The sequence below is a fragment of the Pocillopora damicornis genome, chromosome 7 (assembly GCF_964200805.1).
Source record: "Pocillopora damicornis chromosome 7, jaPocDami1.2, whole genome shotgun sequence".
Classification (NCBI taxonomy): domain Eukaryota; kingdom Metazoa; phylum Cnidaria; class Anthozoa; order Scleractinia; family Pocilloporidae; genus Pocillopora; species Pocillopora damicornis.
In genome coordinates this window covers 11050169-11070619 of record NC_142676.1, presented here as the reverse complement: position 1 = coordinate 11070619, position 20451 = coordinate 11050169, and the positions used below count along the sequence as shown (strand labels likewise).

Here is a 20451-nt window from a genome sequence, read left to right as displayed (position 1 = left end):
TTATGCGTCCTCTGATGTTAATTTTACTAAACAGCGTTAATGCAGTAGATGTCCCCACAGTGATATCTCACGACTTGTTCACATGCATCCACACCAGCGGGTGTGAGATGTCGGAGTTCATGTTTTATTTGAGAAGTTTTTGTCATTGTACTAAGATGTCTTCTATGGCCATAGCGAATTTGTCTCCATTATCTAGCTCCCACATTGCCACGTTGCCACACGCGTTCGAGTGATCAAGGTATCTCTCAACGCCAAATCCGATCCTTGAGTCACAGGAAGTGCACTCGTTCTCGTTGTTTCTGACAATACCAATTCTGGCTGTGGAACTCCCGGGATAAAAAACTACATTGAAGCCCTCGTTGTTAAACTCGAGCTGTAAAGAGGCCTGTGGACCAATCAGCATCTTCCAAGTGTCACGGCCCAATGAACACTGAAAAAATCCGTAATGCTTACAGACTGTGACGTTCAAACTTTCCTAGAAGGGAAAGAAAACCAAAATGCGGAAAGAAAAAACTCGAAAGTTACATATTCTGTGCTTTTGATAATGGCATTTTTTCCGGCTGAGAACGAAAATCGACCACTAGAAGATTTGCGGCACTCCGATTTTAGCCATGTACCTGGAAGATTTCATCTGTCGGTAAGGACCAAGTCAAAGATTGAGAATTTTGTGCATTGAAAATTACGCCCACTGCTTGTTTTTGTAGTGTTTCAACCCATTTTTACATCTTGAGCCTTAACGCCAGCGCACTTTACGGTTTGAGGGATTGTCGATCCTTTTATTTTCTTTAATTAATAAAGTTGACTTTTCTTGTCAGTTAAGGGCTATTGTGTTTATATGATGAACAAAATAATACATGGTTGCTTGTGGATATGAAATTTCTCTTCTAGTGTTCAACTCAAATCACGGCACTTTCCCCTCAGGATTTTCACAAGGAATTCAGAAGTGAAGTTTTATTGTATCAAAATGTACCCTATGGCTTTGACACTCTTCCATCCCTTATCTGAACCTGCTTTTAGTGCCTCGTTTCCGCAAGATTTTGAGTCGTTGGGGTGATTTCCTGTACCAAATCCAATCAAAGAGTTGCACGATTGACAGTCGTCCTGCTCATTGCTAATGATACCAATTCTGACTTTAGAACGATCACTTTGACCACTAAAGGCATTCAATCCTTCCTCGTTACAGTTGCGCTGTGAGTAGGCGTTGCTGCCAATCAACTTTTTCCACGCGTCACGACTCAGTGAGGTGTTGCGGTATTGGCCATCAGCGATTAGTGAGTGCAGAGAGGCAGCCAGCTTGTTGATGACAATGAACTTGAGCGTTTGGTTTATCTTCATTCCGAGACAGATCTTAGAGAAGGATGTGTTCCAGTAAGTGGGTAGCTTTATTTCTTGTTCGTCAAACCCAGTTTCTCCACCGAGAATTCATGGTAATTTCTCCAGTAATGCGCGTTATAATGGAAGGTGGTCTGAAAAAGAGGACCAAATCTATTTTTGTATTTTCTCCGAATTGATGGATATTAACCGTCGACGTCCTGTCGTGTATCTGCATTTATTGATCCCTTACTCATTTGTTACCTAGAATTGACCTCGGTACCCAGGTAAAAATATAAGGTGGGATCCCGCCAATCCCACCTGGGATCCCATGTGTGTCCCAGGTGGGATCCCGCCTTTTTCAGGTGGGATCCCGGGTGGGATTATGGAACATCCCGCATGGGATCCCACCTGGGATTATGGAACATCCCGCATGGGATCCCACCTGGGATTATGGAACATCCCGGGTGGGATTATGGAACATCCCGCATGGGATCCCGGGTGGGATTATGGAACATCCCACATGGGATCCCACCTGGGATTATGGAACATCCCGCATGGGATCCCACATGGGATCCCGCTAATTGAAGTTGGGATCCCGCCTTAAATTCCTAATAGCATCCCACCTGGGAAAGCACATCCCGGGCAGGATTAAACCTAGAATCCCACCAATCCCTCTTAGGATCCTGCCTCAAATTTCAGATAGTTTCCCACCTGGGAAATCATATCCCAGGCGGGATTGCATCTGGGATCCTGCCAATCCCAGTTTAGACCCTGCATAAAATTACAGATGGCTTCCCACTTTCAGAAAAATCCTTTGAGGGATCCTGTTTATCACTGGAGACCACAGATTTATGAAATGTACTAGATAGGATATCTTAAAATTAAGAGGATAAAATTTTCTAGGTGAGCTATAGACCCCATCAATCCACTGAGGGTCCAAAACTTTCCAACTAGCTATAGAACATACTGACACCTCCAATGGGATCCCATTGTCTTACCAAGCTGTTGATCATAAATGATTCAAACAGTACATGAATACACAGACTATAATTATGTGATAAAGATCTCATAATTTATTTGCAATGAACCAGCATGTGTTTGACTTGTTTCATTAACAAATTTCTTAACCGAACATTCTTAAAGAATAACGGCACAACTCAGCATATTACTTTTTCTTCATCATTTAAGCAGACCATCTACAGTGTAATAAGGCTCAACGTTTAAAAAAATTGGCTGTTGTGTATCAAAGAATAAAAGAAAGACAAAACCTCAATAATTCATGTTATCAAAATTTTGACGAAGGTACTGATTGAAAGTCTGCTCTCTCTTCAGCCGAATTTTTCAAAGCAAAGCAAGGTCAGAATGTTCCCAAATGTGACTAAAGTAATCTTGAAATCTTACTCATAGATTTATTTCATTGTAAAGTGTAAGCTTAGGAAATTGCAGTATGCAAGCGACCAATTCGATTCTCAGAATTATTTGAGTTTCAGTTGCGCTGAGTGTTAGGTAAGCTTAATTCAAGCCGTTATTTCTATTCTTTGATAAGATTTTGATCACGTAACGAATATGGCAATTTGTACTCACCACAAACTTCTAAAAATCCTAGCTTTAAATGGCCACTCGATCGTTGTTTGAACCAGTCGATATGTCAACTGTTAATTGTCCCTTCTTTTAAGTTCACGGCGCCAACGACTTTCTTTTCATTTAAAACACTCACGCTGTTCTCGTTTTCCCATTAAACCGCAATAAAACCAATCTTTAGAAGTGTTATATTAGGCAAAACAGTTGGGAAAAGAAACAACTTAAAGCAAGAGCGGTTAACCGATGAAAAGTACATTAAAAGATGAGCGCCAAATGCTTTGTTTCCGATTACGGGCATGATCACGTGGACCTTTTAGCAAAGAGAATCCGCTGGCTTGACCCATTGCAGTCTCAAGAGAAGCGCGCAACATTATTCTGTCTCTTCTGACCGGTTCTCCTCTCTTAGATGGTGGATACCTTGGATTCATGTTTTGATGATGACATAAATAATGATGTGAATTCACTCTATGTAGAAATAATCGACAAGAATCGAACAAGAATGCACGATTTGTGGCCGAAAGTTTTCGAGGAAAGGAAGACTCGAAACCCACTTGAGTTATGTTCACGGCGAAGGTGAGAAACAACACAAGCCAATAATATTAGGAAGTATAAGAGATACCTAGATGATCCCAGTGTACCAGTACCCAAATCAACAAGGCTTGACCACAACAAGCGTTCAGCAACACGTTTCAACACAGCTAGCTATCTCGATTCCTCAGTCGGTCTTTCCAGTGAACTAGCAGTGGTGCCAACAGAGTCAAGTGCGTCTCATAACGGAGAAAACATTTGCACGAGAGCCAGAAGCAACTACATGCGATTACAGAGGTGCATTGGAATTCTCGTCTGCAAATGGTTATGCACAGTCCGAAGCGTTACCGAGCTTGGAAAGGGGTGGAGAGAACGAAGATACAAGGTTGTCATTTTATACTACAAGTACAATTTTATACCAGACCTACAAGGTATAGAAAAATTTTGTTGATCTCTGACTCAGAGAAGAACAACAAGTAAACTTTAGAGCTGTTATTATTGAACTGTGACTTGTACTTTTCATTTGTATGTAAAGAAGGAATTGTATTTTGCACCAAAAATATAAAGAAGTAATATTTTTTAGGAGGTCCAGTGATTGGGACATTTAAGAAATTAAGTTATGAAAAGAAACTCGGTTTGTACTTCTCACTACTAACAAGTCTTGTTTTAAAAATATTTTCAGATCAGAGTTTCAAATAAAGCAAATTAAAGAAGTCATTTAAAAGGTGTATTTTCTCAAAGGGAACAGTGACCACCTCTGTCTTGTCTGCATGCCAAATATTTGCGGAGTGTGTGGATGATCCATAAGTATTGGAACTCTCACAGAAACGTTTTGTAAGAATAAAAACAGCAAAACAATATTTTCGTAGCTGGGATAAAGAATCCCAGGTGGGATATGTAAATCCCGACCAGGATCCCGGGTAGAATGCATAAGTCCCAACTAGGATCCCGGGTGGGATGCAGGAATCCCGCATTAAATGCGAGATCCCAGGTGGGATCAAATTTTCATCCCAGGTGGGAAAGGTGGGATCCCACCACCTAAGGCGGGATCCCGCCATTCCCACCTGGGATCCTGGGTGGGATTGCCGGGATCCCGCCTATATCCCGCCTGACATTTTACCTGGGTATATACAACATCGTGTCGTGAAGACTCAGCTCATTTTTTTTTGTTGTTGTTCTACACGGACCCGACGCCGTAGATCAATGCATGCAGAACATATATATATAACCGACTAATTGGATGGTCGGTTAGGCATGTGTGCCCCGATAAAGATGAATTTTCTTTTTGAAAAAGGAGACCGCTTTTTGAAGCTGGTAAGATTAGTGACTATACGTACAAAATGTTGTGTATCGTAAACCTACCCACACTGACAAATACCTTGCTTTCGACTCTCACCACCCTATTTGCCATAAAAAGTCTATAGCCAAACTTTGGAGGGCTGATTGTCCACCATCTTCACTCGATTAGAAGGCTGAGGGGAGGAAATATGTTTCTAATGTCCTAAAGGTGATTGGCTATACGAAAAGTTTTCTCCGTAACTGCCGAAAACCAGTTACAACTAGTAGCATTCCTAATGAGAGGGAACCAGCGACTGGTTTCGCTGTTATTCCCTACATTCGGGGTGTTACGGAACCCATCAAGAGAATTCAGTATAGTCACAACGTTAAAGTTGCTCAGAAACCTTTTCAGACTTTAGGGCATATTTTTGCTAAGCCTAAGGATCCGCTCACGAAAGCACAACGCGCTGAAAGTATTCATGCAATGACTGTGATCACTAGTATATCGGAGACACCAAACGTCAGCTTGATACACGTTTGAAAGAACATCAAAAAGCGGTCTTCTTTTACAACAAAAAAAATTCAGCTTTATCGGAGTACACATGCCTAACTAACCATACAATTGGATGGGATAAGTCAGTCTAAAATTATCACCACTTATCGGCGTTACCACCGGCGCCTTTCTATGGAAACCTGGCGTATCAACTCCGTCAACGCTCCTTTAAATCGTGATGATAGCGGCTTACTTCCTGACGCCTATTTACACCTCGCCAAAAGAAAAAAAGGGGGGAGGGGTAGCTAATTAGAGAGCGTGTAAAAGGACCTCTCATTACAACGTTTAGATCCCCCCTGATGAAGGCACTAGACAGGGGCGTCGAAACGTTGGGTCTATGAATTGTAACTTCTCTCTTACATTCATCAAATCTTTATACTAGAGTAGCATCAAACCATGTCTGATTGTCAACCTGTTTATTTTCTTTTGTATCAAAATTAGGGATTGGCCGTACGGGTAAAAGAGCAACAGTAGATAACAGATAAAAACTGAGTTGACAGAAATGAGTAAAAGATGCAAATAAGAGGATTTAAATGAATGCAAGCCATGAATGACTAGAAAATGGTAAAAAAAAACCAAAAACAAAAGAAACAACACCTTTCTGCGAGTGAAGCTACACATTACATAATTACTATAAGGATGATTAATCAATAATAATTGAGTTGATGCAAAACGTTAGTAGGCTTAAATATATCAAAATAGACCAATAGGTTGATTATGTGGTGCAGTGCGTCATCAATCACAAGACTGCAATTCATAAACAGTGTTCTTCATTCGAGAACACAACAATTTCTGTTCGGATCATCGCATACATAAGCTCTACCTAGAAAGAAACAGTTTTCTGGAAGCACACTGTCTCTTATCTTGTATGAGTAAGCTCTAAAGGGAGATTGCAAGCACGGATTGAAATTCGAGTACATTGGCTGGCATGACGAGCAAGGACCAATGGCATGTACGCTATATTATTTAATATTTTTGGGAATTATCATAAGGATTAAATTCTACCTACATTTCGTTTTCATGGATTTCCTTACAAGTCGAAGCTCCTGCAATTTTTATCTAGTAGAACTTAAAACTTACTTCTGTTGAATTTTAGTCTACTCTATTTATTACACTATTAGATTGACTCTAAGACTTGTCGATTATTTTTTAACGGCCTTCCTGCTATAATTCCGTTTAGGTCGTCCAGGTTAGTAACAAAATTTTAATCCAGTTGGGATTTCAAGCCTGGTTAAAGTTTTATTTCAAAGGCGACTATCATAAGTTTACGGTTAAGCGGCGTTGATAGATCACTCTGCCCATTTGGTTTCCGAACAGCGTTTTCAGGAACACAGAAACAAACCAAAAGAGAGAAAAGGGAAAAAACAAACCAATAAAACAAACAAACAAACAAAAAAGAAGCGGAGAAGAAAAATTCCCTTGACTTTATATTACCACCTAAAAATATTCGCATTTCTATACCACCCGGCTAAAAGTCCTCCGTAGGAGGAATGGAATTAATGGAAAGAAACGGCAGCAACGACCACATTAGAAAGCACCATCTTAAGCCAAGTGCGATCTCTTCAATGGGAAAAGACCTAATAATGATTTCTATTATGATTTCTCTACCGAAACATTTATTTTTGCATTCTCGGCTATTTCCATAAAGTCTAGGCTTACATGTAAAGTGGTACGAGCCTTTCATATTGATGCAATATGCCATCGAACTGCATTTGTGTAACCCTAGGGCACATTCATCGATGTCTGTCATTAAAAAAAAATAGAGTCAAACAACAGCAACAAACACATCAGCAACAGCTACAACATCATATATGCTTCTCAGGCGGCCTCCTCTTAAGCCATAAACTCTGTTATTTGTTGTCATAAATTAGAGAACATAGTTTTGCCTACTTGCCATTTGTCTATTTCCTCTGTATCGAGTACTTTACTTTTTTGTGGCACAATTAAATGTGTGTTTGCCAATGGTTGAACAGTTGTACATGATTTTTTGCTAGTCAGTTGTAAACTGAAGCAGTTCTCTTAAAGTGTTGTTATCATTGGTGAAGATGTGAGACAATCGAAGTTGTTTTGAAGATCAAAAAGTTAAACGACCATTTAAGGAGGCTCCATATGGTTTTTGACAGCGGGAGATCTGGGTACGAATATAGCGCGAGCTTTCCAAGTGTCAACATGCAAAACAAACATGGCAGCTCGATACGATTACCTGATTGTTATCTGAAAAAGTGTGTATAAAACAGTTTAACACAATACAGTTTTTATGTGAAAAACAGGTCGAACGAAAAGAAAACATTGTGGGAAAGATTGCTAAAAGGCGACAGATCGCGACAGATTAGAAAGTTTACGTATGCTCAGATATAGATCTTAGCGAGGTTTTATTCCATTACGTAATGTTTTGCGGCAAAGAAAATAAGGGTCTTTCGAGAATGCTTTATCGCATTGGACCTTTAAACGTATTTGTGCCCTTCCTAGTGCCTGTTGATAAAAAAAGACAAAATAAAACAAAACAAAATTCATAACACCAAACTTGAGAAAGAGGAAGAAAACACAAAATTGCCAAAGCGAGGAAACCGACTCTGTAACTCCTATTTTTTCAGCTTTTAAATGATTGGCAGGAAACTTTTAAGAAATTTCATCGAAGCAAATTGAAGAAAATCAAGGGCAAAGCCAAATTATCATTGGCGAACGCCTCCCTTCGTGGAGCCTTAGCTTAATAACGAAAATAATTTTCATAATATTTACTACAGCAAACGGTAGTCCGAACCTTGCTCATTGCCCTTTTGAAGGTTTTTAGTGACCTAGAAAAGCGAAAACATAAACATTTTCTAGAAAAACAAAACGATGACGCGCGCGCCAAAATTGAGCAAAAACCCTAGGGAGCCTCTTTAAAAAAATTACAATTCTTTCATCATAGGTGTTAAAAGGAAGCTCTTAAGAAAAACACAAAATTCTTTTCTTGTCCACCTGTTCCACAATAAGGATCCTTAAATCCAGCCGGACACAGGCACCGTTAACCTTTTTCAGTAAATCTGCTTTGACAAGTAGTGTTGCTCTTGCAAGGATTTTGAACACAATTGTTCTGATAAAAGAAATTATAAACACTTTTAACATCTCCTTCACTGTTAATGTCGCAGTCATCATCACCGTCATCGCCGTTATGATTACCATTTCCCACGAATTCTTTCGTCATTATAATTTCTTTCAGCAAATCACTATCTCAAAAGCCTCGGGGAATGTCTCGTGCCTGAATGCCTGAAGATCAAATGAAAACACGACAAAGGCATCAGATCTCTTAAAACAAAGAAGTTAAAGCTGTCGTTTCGCATGTAACAATAACTTGTTATTCACTATTAATTCAAAACCACATGTTATCATGGTAAAATATTCATATGAAAAATGTTAGAGGAAACATTGAAAAAAAAATACCATTGAACAAGCTAATTTAGAGAGAAATCTACCTTAGATGCATGATAAAAATAATTTTCATTGTCCACCAACTCTTGTTCGTATCCTTCGTGGGTAACATTATTTAGTTCACATTTGTACACTCCATGTCCATCCTCTCGTTTATCAATATTAATACTGACACAATCGGGTTCAATATAACACAAGATTTCACAAAACTCCTTCACCATTACTGCAGTTATGCGAATCACGTGGTGATTCATGAGGCGTTTGCCGTAAAACAGTTTTTCAAGCCTGAACTCAAAAGTACGAGACTGGTCTGCGAGGCCGACGTCTGAGAATTATGAATAGACATTCAATTAAATATAGTACCTTAAATACCAAAAAATGTTACAACAACTTGAGATCTACATTCGACCGATAGAATTATAATTAAAGGTGTTTTATGTATCAAATGTGTTCCTTGTCCGAGTACTGTTTGAAATCAATCCATAAATCTTGATTATGCCTGCCTAATTTTTGCCCTCTCCTATTTGGAGCATTGGAGAGCAATGGATTTCATTGCATAATTATTCGTTCGTTATTTGGAAAGCATTACTGGTTGGCACAAACGGGAAAAGAAAGTTCAACGAAGAAAAAAAGTGACGGTTTTTAGATTTAAATCACATTTACTTCACAAAACGCTGCTACTAACGCTATTAACACCACGAAAATGGAATACATATTTGACGTTTTACCTAATTGAAAATAAGTTCAAATTTATCACTATTTTGTTTGTACGTGGCTTTAGATGTCTACTAATTGGGTCATAATCAGGAATTTTCAACATTTTTCGGAAAATCTTTTTTTACAGGATTATAATTATAATAACTCACTCGAAACTAGAGGGGAAGAGTCAGCTAAAGTACTATCTTTTGTACAAATGAATAATTTCTTGCTATGATTAATGGGTTATACTGAAGCAAATCTTGTGATCTGACTGCCCTGGTAACTATAAACAGAGTTCCAAAGAAAGAAGGCGGATAGAAACAAAATACATTATACAGAGCTTGTCTGGAGGAATTCTCTTGTGTCGAGCACTGACTACAAAGCTCGTAAATGTTTTGGATCATTTCAGTGTGTGCCTTAGATGCGACGTCTTAAATAAATAATCGTTTCCCAAATCAGACTATCTTCCAGACAATCGAAATTCGGCTGTAATCTGTAATATGCCAAGATGCAAATTCAACTCAATTTTAATTTCTTTCAAAACTTTTTCCATGACTCAGCTGTTTTCTCCTTATAGAACTGATTGGTTATAGGATTGCCTATGTAAATATTTGGTTTTATAACTGTTGGTCGGTTGGTATTGTTAAGGTGAACGTTCTTGAAGGTCGACTTAGTTTGTAAGTCAGAGCAGCTGCAGCAGTGAGGAGACACAGCGTACGTCTATGATTGCGATAATCCCGATTTATCGCCGAAATTTGAGCGATATTTTAATTGGATATATCGGCGATATATCGCAATTGCCAGGCCGCGATATATCGTTGAATTCTTCGGGAATTGCCGGACACCAACCAGTACCATTGTTAAGCAAACCAGTCCTACTGCTGTATTATAATCAAGTTCTGTAGATTATCTTTAGTTCTGAGAGAAATTCACAGTCGAGCATTCATGTCGCCGTCCTAAGAGTCTAACAGGTTTACACGCCCGCTTTTTTCCATATGCACGTTACCCTTATTTCGTTAATTTTCTAAAACAACCTTATATCGAGAAAAGTACCACTTTTTTCTTGCTCTGCTCGGATATTTGAACCTAGTCGACGATATGACATGATTTTATAACATATCGCGGGCGCAAGTATGCCTATTTCCTAAAGAGCTTCGATTGTAAAAATCTTTATGTACGCACGGCATTGCATTTATAACATGACGTGTGCAGTTTCGATCATTTCTACTGCAAGTTCCCGTCGAGTTTAGCCACGAGTGCTCAAAAGTTTTAATTTTTTTTTTCATCCCGAACAGAAAGATCTTTTAGAGCTCAAAACGAAAAGAAATTATGGTAAACAATGCTTTCGAAAAATGAGATTGTAGCTCTTTGAACCGACCAAATAGCTCTAGAGGTAACGATACGTTATTCCCTACCGCGATGCAAATAGTGACTGGAAAAGAAGAGTGATCTTTTTTCACTTCAATGAGGCTTTTCGACGTAGGAGACAATTCTTTAGAACGGTAAATATCATTTTTGGCGTCAATATTTACCAAAAGTGTTGTTTTATGGAATATTTTGGTTTAAATCGAACAATTTTCAGCACAAAGCCTCGCTGGTGGTAATTTCTGGTGGTAAATACTAGTAAACAACAATTCAAGTAAGGTGAATCAACCACGCGATAAACACGAGAAATTATTGCGTTTTTTTCGCTTCGTTTGTGTAGATTAATATTTCTGAATGTTGATATGTCCTAAGAGCATTAAAGAGTATTGAAGAATGCTCGCTCTAAAGTAGATTTACTAAGTTTCAAAAAGAAAACGGTATTCTTGATCATATGCCCACATAATCGATGATATCAACTTATGCTTAAGACTTTTTACTGATGGTCTTTAGTGATGATGTAAAGTCTGCTCTCTTGCGAAGTTATTCAGTCTTCTCTATCTGATTGAAGTATCTATCTGACTGTTTGTTTTTCTTCTTCTTTTTTTCCTTTTACGTTTTGGAACTTAACATCTGATTGGTGCTATTAGTGACTAGCTGTGGGATCCTGGGGAAGGATTATTTAGACTTAATGACTTATGACTTAATAGAGTGGAAAAAATACAGACGATGGCGTCAGCGGGAAACAGGTGAGGTCGGTGTAAGATTCGAGCCAGAAGTCTCTTCAGTGGGACCAGGAAAGATACTAGATTCGTTCCCAACCCAAGCTAGCACCCCGAAAACTATGGTAAAATTATAACAACCTGCAACACAAAGCTAAGCTCGAGCTGAAAAATTATGGTGCATCTTGACGAGTAAACTGATTTGTGTGTTGTGTTGTTATTATTTTAATGAACCAAGATGTATCCAGTGGCGGTAATACTCAATTTTCCATTTCCTCGAGAGGAACTTGATGTGCTGCCACACGAAATCGAGTAAAAAGGCCACCCTCCAGTGCCAAATCCGACCCTTGAAGTGCATGTGGAGCAATTGTTTTTGTTGTTGCTAACAATGCCAATTCTGGCCTTTGAGCTTATTTTCCCACCGCAATTAGCATTGAAACCTTCTTTGTTACAGTTCCGTTGCAAAGGGGCATCAGAGCCAATCAGTGATTTCCACGTGTCACGGCCTAGTGATGTATTGCGATATTTCCCGTCAGCGATCAGTGAGAACAGAGAATCAGCCTGCTTCTTGATGACTATGAACCTCAGCTGTTGATCGATCTTCATACCGAGACAGATCTGGGAGAAGGATGTGTTCCAGTATGTAGATAGCTTTGTTTCCTGTTCATCAAAACCAGTTTGTCCCCCAGTGGGGTTAAATTCCCTGTAATCACTCCAGTAATCGTTGTTGTAATGAAAGGTTTTCTGAAGTGAAATAAAAAAGAAAAGTCATCTTCTTTAATTTCTTCGAAGACATTCGTCACATTAACCACAAATTAAACATCTATTTCACGCTTCATGGAGAGGTTTTTCTTCAAATAGAGGCATTGTTCAATTGACTTGATTCAGATAAATTATGTAGCATAAAATTATTGTTACATAGGATGTAGAAGTTGAATTAGATCAGAATTTTTGGTAAATATGCGTTATGATTACAAAGCATTGACGACTTATCACCATTACTGAAGGGAAAGGGTGTGTTAGTCTAAAAAGTGTGTTTTATTTGCAGAGGAGAACGGAATAATTGGGGCGCTCCTCGATACTAGAAAAAGGCGTTTATTTTCCGTCAAAAAGGGATATTTCCAATCTCTAACTCTAGTTCGTTATCATTTCGGTTATATTTTCAGCAGCTCACTTATTAATAACATGTGTAAAATAATTTGGACTGTAAAATATGCACATTTCTGCCGTCAATCTTCATAACCGGCGTCCATCCTCTATCGCCACATCCAAAATTTCCCAGGTGACAAAGAACGGGGACTGGTTGGGAATCAATAAGGAGAGTAACCACAATGCTCATATTGGCCTTCCTGCATTAAAAGTATAATAACATAAAAAAGTTGTGGAGATAAGGATGATGATAACAATCATAGCGATAATAAGACTAATAGTGAGAAAAATAGGTGAGACAACTATAATGTCAAAAATGTGAAATGAATAAATAGATACGCAATAAAATTAAAACAAGTAAAGATAAGTGAATATATAGAGTTATGAGAGGAAACAAATGCAAGAAAAGGAATGAATAAGCAAATACATGTAAATCTTTTTTTCCTAAGAAGGCAGTGTCCATCAGCTAGCGTAATCAATCACTTTCCGTTTTTACTTACTTGCCCTTATCATAGAACTCTTTACACGAAGTAATTCCTAGGAAGAATTAAAAAGGATCTTTCATTAAAAGGTTTACGAGTTCCTTTCGATTGATGGTTAGTGTTTTTATCAGATGCTGTTTTTCTTGTTGTTGTTGTTGTTGTTCTTGTTGTTTTTTTATTGTTTTTTTGTTTCGTTTTGCTTTTTTTTCGGGGAGGGGGGAGGGTAGTATCTCTAATAAGATTTCCATCCAGTATTGCCGTTAATGCTTGTAACAAGTTACCACTTTAAAGGTGGCTCACATAAGCCTTAGCGTCTTTGAGCAATCGAAGAGCCTACTACCTCTTTATTTCCTGAAGAAGTCGCACAGAGATTTTAATGCTCAGGTATCTGTTCTAAACTGTGAGTGCGTACTTGGTTTCAAAAGTGGCCAAGAAAAATCAAACGCTTGCTTTGTATTTGTCAACGAGATAATATTCAGGATTCGGAGATACGACTTCAAATTTCTTTGGATTCATTTTAAAAGTATCTTTGGCGATACTACATGCCACGACGTCCACTGAGATAAGTATTTATTTAACCCAAGCGATTACCTTTGCATTCTAGTCCATTTCCAGTGAATCCAGGTTTCCACGTACAGTTGTAAGACCCTTTGGTGTTGTTGCAATAGGCATTAAGGCTACAATTATGTAAACCTCTGACACATTCATCTATGTCTAAAAAAAACAGCAATAAATGAAATTTCACTAGGGAATAAGCCAACCAACAAATACCAACAACAGCAATACATATATAGTGTATTTTCGAGAAGGCCTGCTTTACATAGTGTCAGTTTCATTCCTTTCTAATATGCGAATACAGTTTGTTTCCCTTTACTTGCCTAATTGGTCCGTTTAGAGTAACTAAGTTGTAGACAAAATATACTAGCAACTATGTCAGTCACAGAAGGTATTAAACTACGAAGCAGTCATATTTTTACTATCTCCTTTAAGTATTGGAGTTACTGTTGGATAAATACTCGCGTGTTACTGGTGTAAACATTTTTGATGTACTCCCCCCCCCCCCCAAAAAAAAAAAAGAAGAAGAAAAATCAACAGATACTGTGTAGTCAGATTAGAGCAAACTGTTAACAAACAAACCTTATTACAAATCTTTTTGTGTTTCTTTTTAATGATTTTCTCAAAATATTGACATGAGGGCTCTTGTTACCTTTACTGCATCTTTGACCTTTGAATCCAGCTGGGCAAATACAGCGGAAACCTTTGTCCGTAAATCCACTTTGACATCTTGCGTTATTCTTGCAAGGACTTTTGACACAGTTGCTCTCACATTAAAAAACATCATCATCAATATTGCCATTATCTTGATCATAGTTATTTTTTATCGTCATATTCTTCATATTTGGCTTTGTCTTCGTCTTCGGCATCGTCACCGTTGACGTCATAATCGTGTTGAGTCATAGTCATTATAATCGTTGTCGCCTTCGTAATTTTCAACGTCATCGTCATTATCATGGTTATGAGCGAAAATAGAACAAAGCATTTCTTTCAAATGAGAAAACCACTGCCTGAGTTGTTATTTCAATGAATTATTGAAGCAGAAATGCCAAGGGGAGAAAAAACATATTCGTAAAGACGTGTAAATTGGAAAAAAATGTGTTTACCTCAGAAGCATGGTAGAAAAAATCTTCGTGATCCTCCAACCGATGTTCGTGTCCTTCGTGAGTGACATTCAGTTCACATTTGTAGTTTCCATGTCGATTCTCTCTTTTATCAAGATTAATGCTGACACAGTCGGGTTCCATGTAACACAAGTTCTTGCAGAACCTTGGATCCGTTACTTCCACGACGCGAATCGTGTGTTGAATAAGGCGTTTCCCTTCAAATACTTTTTCAGGGCTGAACTCCAAAATACGACACTGGTCTGCGACGCAAAAGTCTTTGAAATAAAAGTAATTGATAAATATTAGAGGAATGAGGGAGCTACTTGAAATCATGTCACACTGGCGATTTGTAATTGTTTTGTTCTATTTTGGTTTTTTGTTAATTTTTAATATCTTTCTTCGTTTTTTCCTTATTTATTTTAGTTTATTTACTTTATCTATTTTTCTGCTCTGCATAAAAGTTTTGCAATAAATTTATTTGCTATTTTCAAGACTTCAGCAATGAATCGCGATGTTTTTTTTTTTACTGTGCTTTAATATACGAGACCAGCAGCGTTTACCAAAGATTGCTTTGAAAGCTCCGAAACCATGAAAGAAGATCTGACGTATATGACATTGTTTACCTTTAGGCTATTTGCGTTTTTGAAAAGGAAGATGTCAGATTAAGCGACGCAGACTCTAATTATGTTTATTTAACTGCCACGCTTTTTATATCAATCATTATCCTGTGCTTCAACATGCATGTATGACCATGACTGATTCTTAGGTCTTATTATGCCTTACAAATACAATAGGCCATGAATCAGTTATTCGAAACCCACTCATTTCTTTGGAAACCCGTGAACGATGGCGATTTTATTTCAAGTATGTCCATGGGGCGTCTCTCTTTTTGTTGATTTTTTTGTCCTGTGGTATGCTCAACGTGTGGTGCGCTAAGCTTGTGCTCAAAACATGTCGTTTAAATTTCCACGGCCGAAACCAAAGCATCCTCAAAGAAGTGTTTTTGATGGCCTGCCACCATGGTGAAATTTTTATACAATATGACTTACTAATTTTTTAACCAGTCCGATGCTTACATTGTATTTTTTTTCCTTTTTTTTCATAATAATTTTGAAGCATATCTTAAGAAATACAAATTTTGACCATTGTGTAATTTCTGTGGGTACTCAAGATCAACTTCTTCTCTGTATTCAGCTAAATTGACTTTATCAATAGCTTTTTCACTCAACCCTTTAAAACGAAAAGTTGAAAGATATGGACTCATAGCTCAATTATATAGCTTATTAGAATTGAGATGCATAATATGTAGGTTTAGCCAAGCCTAAAAGCGGAGCTCTTGCTAGTTTATTTTCCGGCCCTTTACTATAATAAAAACTGCAATAAAACTCTTCAGCACTGACTGTAGAAGAGTTAATTCAAGGGAATTTAGGGACCAGTCCGGGGTTAGAAGGGGAAGAACTGAAATCACCAAAAAAGAGTATGTCAACACGGCAAAAATTCTCTATTGTTCTTAAATTGAAAATTATTTCATTTCTGTTTTGCTTGTTTTGACGGCAATCTCTGAACAGCTAGTGGAGGAAGACGACGAAGGAGGTTCAAATTCCTCGGCAGAAGTTTTGTCATCGTGTTTCGCTTTGTTGAATTCTTACTTAATTAATGCAAATTCGTATACGAAAATGTCCTATTTCTTCAAAGTACTATCTGTGCGTTGATGACTGAATATTTTAACGACAATTCTCCAATTAATATAGGTGAATAAAGCTAATTTTCTGACTAAATGACGAATTCTTATTATTAAATAAAACGTTTCTCAAAAAAAACAAAAACAAAAAAAAACCAATACTCGAACCAAAGGTAAACATGAACTAGAAGTAAGTCATACTGAAACTAACCTTGTGATCTGACAGCCCTTTGTATCATAAAGCAGAGCTCCAATAAGAGAAGGGAGACAGAAACAGAATACATGATACAGAAAAGGATTAGAAAAGTTCTGGTCAAGAAACGAATTCTTTACTTAATATAAATTATCATGACAGGGGAAGTTTAAAACAATGGACATTAGGCTGTCGCCGGTTTAACCAATAGCAGTCAAATTATTTCGCATGTCAGCTGTTGTGCCTTAGTTTCTACCAGTAAAAATGTTTGTTTAGAATACTGCTCGGTTCAGCAATAATTCACTTGTCAATTGCCATGATTAAGTTTTGTCGCATCATTTTGTGGCCCAACATGCTATCATGAAAAATTCACACATAACAGTTATAATTATGCAGCGGTGTAACACGTCAGCAAATTTACCTCCACGAAATCTTTCATATCCATACTGTCGTCCCATTTTAGGAATGATAAATTGAATTTTTTCAATGATAAGCAACTGATTTTTAAACCGTTTGTGCTGAATTAGGATAAATTGGACCTGAAAGAATTGTTTTAGGTCACGAACCTTCCTACAATTTTTTTTTCATAACAAAATCGATAAGACGTTTAGACCGGTAAAGCTCGCAAAAGTTCTATGTCATAATGTAATTGACTAAATTGGCTCGTCGTTGAAAATGCGTGCGTTAACTAATTGGATAGATGTAAACCTAGTTTGTGTAAATGAAGAATTCATTTGATGGTTTCCTAGGTTATCGCTTTTACACATGTACAACAGCTGGCATTGTGAAACTTTGCCAAATTATCATGCAACCACTGTTTATTTTGGTGGTGGTAAGAACTTCCCGTGTATCATGATATTCGTGATGGATAAGTTTTGATTATCATGGAGCCTTGTTACAAGCTAATTCAGCCAATTCACCTCCGCAACACCTTGCATATCCATATTTCCGTGAATATTTCCGTCTTCCCCTTTTTTTCGCTGAAAGATATGTACAACAGCTGAGATTGTGATGCTTTGTTGAATTACCTTAACAATGTTTATTTTGGTTTTCTGGTAAGAACTTCCTGTGAATCATGTTCCTTCTCCATGATTTACTGCTGTCGTCTGGCAATAAAGGCAATTGGAGGCAATGAATCAGCAGAAATTCATTTTCACAAGTTCAAATTAGCTTTGATATCTGCACAATTTTCAAACTTTTCACTTGATATACACTAATACACGGTCTGACTTCTTATCTTCATTATCAAAAACTGGAATGATGTTGAGGTAGAAATTGCTGACTTTTTCTTGTAATTATTATTATTATTTTTATTATTATTGTGATCATTTTTAGTCTCAGGAGGGAGAAGTCCTACTTCGTAAGCCCTTAGCTTTTTTTTACCAATTTAATTATCAAAACAAGCACCTCTGTCTGACTCTACAAGCAAACGTTCACTTATCGATAAGAAGTTCTAACGAACGAATTTGATTAAGTAAGTCCGTTATATTCCGATTTTGTAACGAGTGGGAAGACAAAAAAAGAAATGAAGGTGGATTTTCAATTATCATAGAGTGGCATAGAAAATTAAAATGAGTTTCCGTTTATGGGAAGTTTCTTCAACATCGTGTTGGCGCAACGTTAAAAAACGACCGTACAAAAAATATAGAAGGAATATTTCTCTGCAAATGAAATCTTTGAGGAGAATCAGTTGATTTTTCTTTCTATTGGTGGCAGTCTTTTGGCATACCTTCAATGAATTTACATTCGTGTTTTCCCTCTGAAAATATTAATGTTGTCAAAATAATGTGCTCATGTTTCTTAATTTGTTTTGATCCCTTTTATTATTAAAGAGGTTATTTATATTGCTTTCGAGTTTAAGGCAGGTAGAGCAACAAACCTGTCTCCTTAGAGCTGTATTGTTGCTATGGTAGCCTTAATTTTTAGAATACCAAACAGTTTAATCACAGTTTATTGGGCATTTTTGAACATCGATTTCAAGGAAACAAACAGAAAAGTGTGAAAACTATTATCCATCAAAAAGAATAATTTTTTTTCCAAATAAAGAAACAATTTGAACCTTAACAAACTTTAATTCCAGACTCATTTGACCTCAGCCTCTCGCGACAGTTGTGCGCGAGTAATAACATGGAGATCAAATGGATATTAGAAGACACGATCGATGATTTACGCGAGAAACTGTGGTGGTCATCGTTAAGAGGCATATAAGATTGGAGTCAATTTTCAGTTTTTATTCTTACAGCATTTGCACCCAACCGTGCGAGGAACTATTTTATATTCTGTTGAACGTGCTTCGGCTGACTTGTTATAAATGTAAACAATAATATCTTAAACGCCTTTGAATATATGAAAATCATTATTGTAGAGTAACAGTGAGCGGAAACTATTCCTCGTGTTACCACATGCACCTAAAGTAAAGATGGAACCAGGCACGAAGTTAACCAGCTTCTTCTCTATGTTTTGATGTAATCGACACCACGTTGATTTGCTCAACTACATTGGACGTTCAACGTCCATGCTACCGCACAGTAAATATTGATGCTTGCAAGGAAAAAAGCTCTGAAAAAGCGGCAGCTTTAATTTTCGCATGAACCTACTCGCTCTGTTTGTTAACCAGCATCTCTATGTTCGATAGTAAACAAGAAGTTGAATGCTTTTAAAGACCGTTTAGGTATTTGAGTATTGAGAGGTGATTTTTTTAAGCTTCCGCGGACTGCACAGTGCAATCAATAAACGTGGTATTCTAAATAGGTTTTAATCTGAGGCACATTAGGGAAAGTTGAAAAGTTCCTTACAAGAGGGTCTCAATAAGGCTAACCATTAAACGAAAAACGGCAAAAAAAAGTAGCCGTTAGACGAAAATACTGACAAATTTTAACTTTAAGTGATAAAAATAAAAAAAATGATAAAAATAAATAACCGTATACATATTTTAATCGTAACGGAACACGATTAACTGATAGCCGTAAAATAACATAAATGAGAAAGATCGAATGAGGACAATTAGAAATATGGTAAAATATCATAGCTTATTTTAAGAAAATACTAAGAGAATAAGAAAGGATTGAACAAATTGAAACAAGGACGAGAATTATGATGAAAAATAGCATTCAGCAGACACTGAAACGAAGTTCGGTTCGAAACAAGTGCCTCATGAAAGTGGGTGGAAATGCGACATATTTTCCCAACACACGCTGCTATGAAGACTTGCAGGTAAAATTTGTGTACAATGTGACTGATGTTAGCGTACAGAAACTAATTGAAATTTATTTTATATTCAAATGCTATAAGTAACTGTATGAAGATAACAAGTGGGTGTTATGTACGAGAACTCTAATCGCTTAGAGATGTAATTGTTTTGAAATAAATTGAGACATGGCATAGATATCATAAATCTTCGTCCTGAAGTTTTGGGAAAAACTTTTTGCGTGTTTTTGGTTTTCGTTTCTACTTGTAGAAAGGCCCGCCTCATCTAGGGCGGAAGGGATTTAGGAGTAATAATGGAACAAGGAAAAAATGTAAGAAAAATTTGAAAGAAACAAAGGATATGATAAAACATTTACCTGGAGAACAGTTAGCTGCAGTGAAAATAGAAGGCAAGAGAAAGAAAATGAGATGGTGCTTGAAATCAGCAGACATGATGGATGGCTGAGGCACTTGGCGAAGTTTAGTTTTGCTTTCGCTTTAAGTTTCCCATTTAAGTCGCTCTCAAGTTGTATGTACTGCAGCGACTCGAATTTGTTTTCTCTTAACAACGAAACGTTGCGCAATTTTGTGGTACAACTGACTTCCAGCTGCCAGCTGTCTGACAGAACTTGGGGTTCATTGGCTCTTGAT

At 37.4% G+C, this 20451-nt stretch overlaps 1 protein-coding gene across 2 annotated transcripts; it reads right to left on the bottom strand.

The window, feature by feature from the left end:
• Window positions 1-11026: 11026 nt before the first annotated feature.
• Window positions 11027-20421, bottom strand: LOC113670191 (uncharacterized). 2 transcript variants are annotated; one of them, XM_089213087.1, is made up of 7 exons: window positions 20178-20421; window positions 14741-15015; window positions 14287-14401; window positions 13671-13793; window positions 13098-13134; window positions 12668-12797; window positions 11027-12192 (listed from the first exon to the last, which is right to left on the bottom strand). In XM_089213087.1, the coding sequence occupies exons 1-7, from the start codon at window positions 20251-20253 to the stop codon at window positions 11674-11676; spliced, it is 1275 nt and encodes a 424-aa protein (XP_089069213.1). In that variant the 5' UTR covers window positions 20254-20421; the 3' UTR covers window positions 11027-11673. The 2 variants fall into 2 exon arrangements, with proteins under 2 accessions (XP_089069213.1, XP_089069214.1); XM_089213088.1 differs by lacking the exon at window positions 20178-20421 and adding an exon at window positions 16633-17709.
• Between the last annotated feature and the right edge of the window lie 30 nt (window positions 20422-20451).

What these genes read in the sequence shown, in the direction of transcription:
- LOC113670191 (XM_089213087.1), bottom strand. Translation starts at nt 20,253, where the DNA reads ATGTCTGCTGATTTCAAGCACCATCTCATTTTCTTTCTCTTGCCTTCT. An exon ending in AGGTCAAAGATGCAGTAAAG is followed by an intron (nt 13,794 to 14,286) that starts GTAACAAGAGCC and finishes TGTTTTTTTTAG; the next exon opens with ACATAGATGAATGTGTCAGA. An exon ending in GAGTTCTATGATAAGGGCAA is followed by an intron (nt 12,798 to 13,097) that starts GTAAGTAAAAAC and finishes CTTTTAATGCAG; the next exon opens with GAAGGCCAATATGAGCATTG.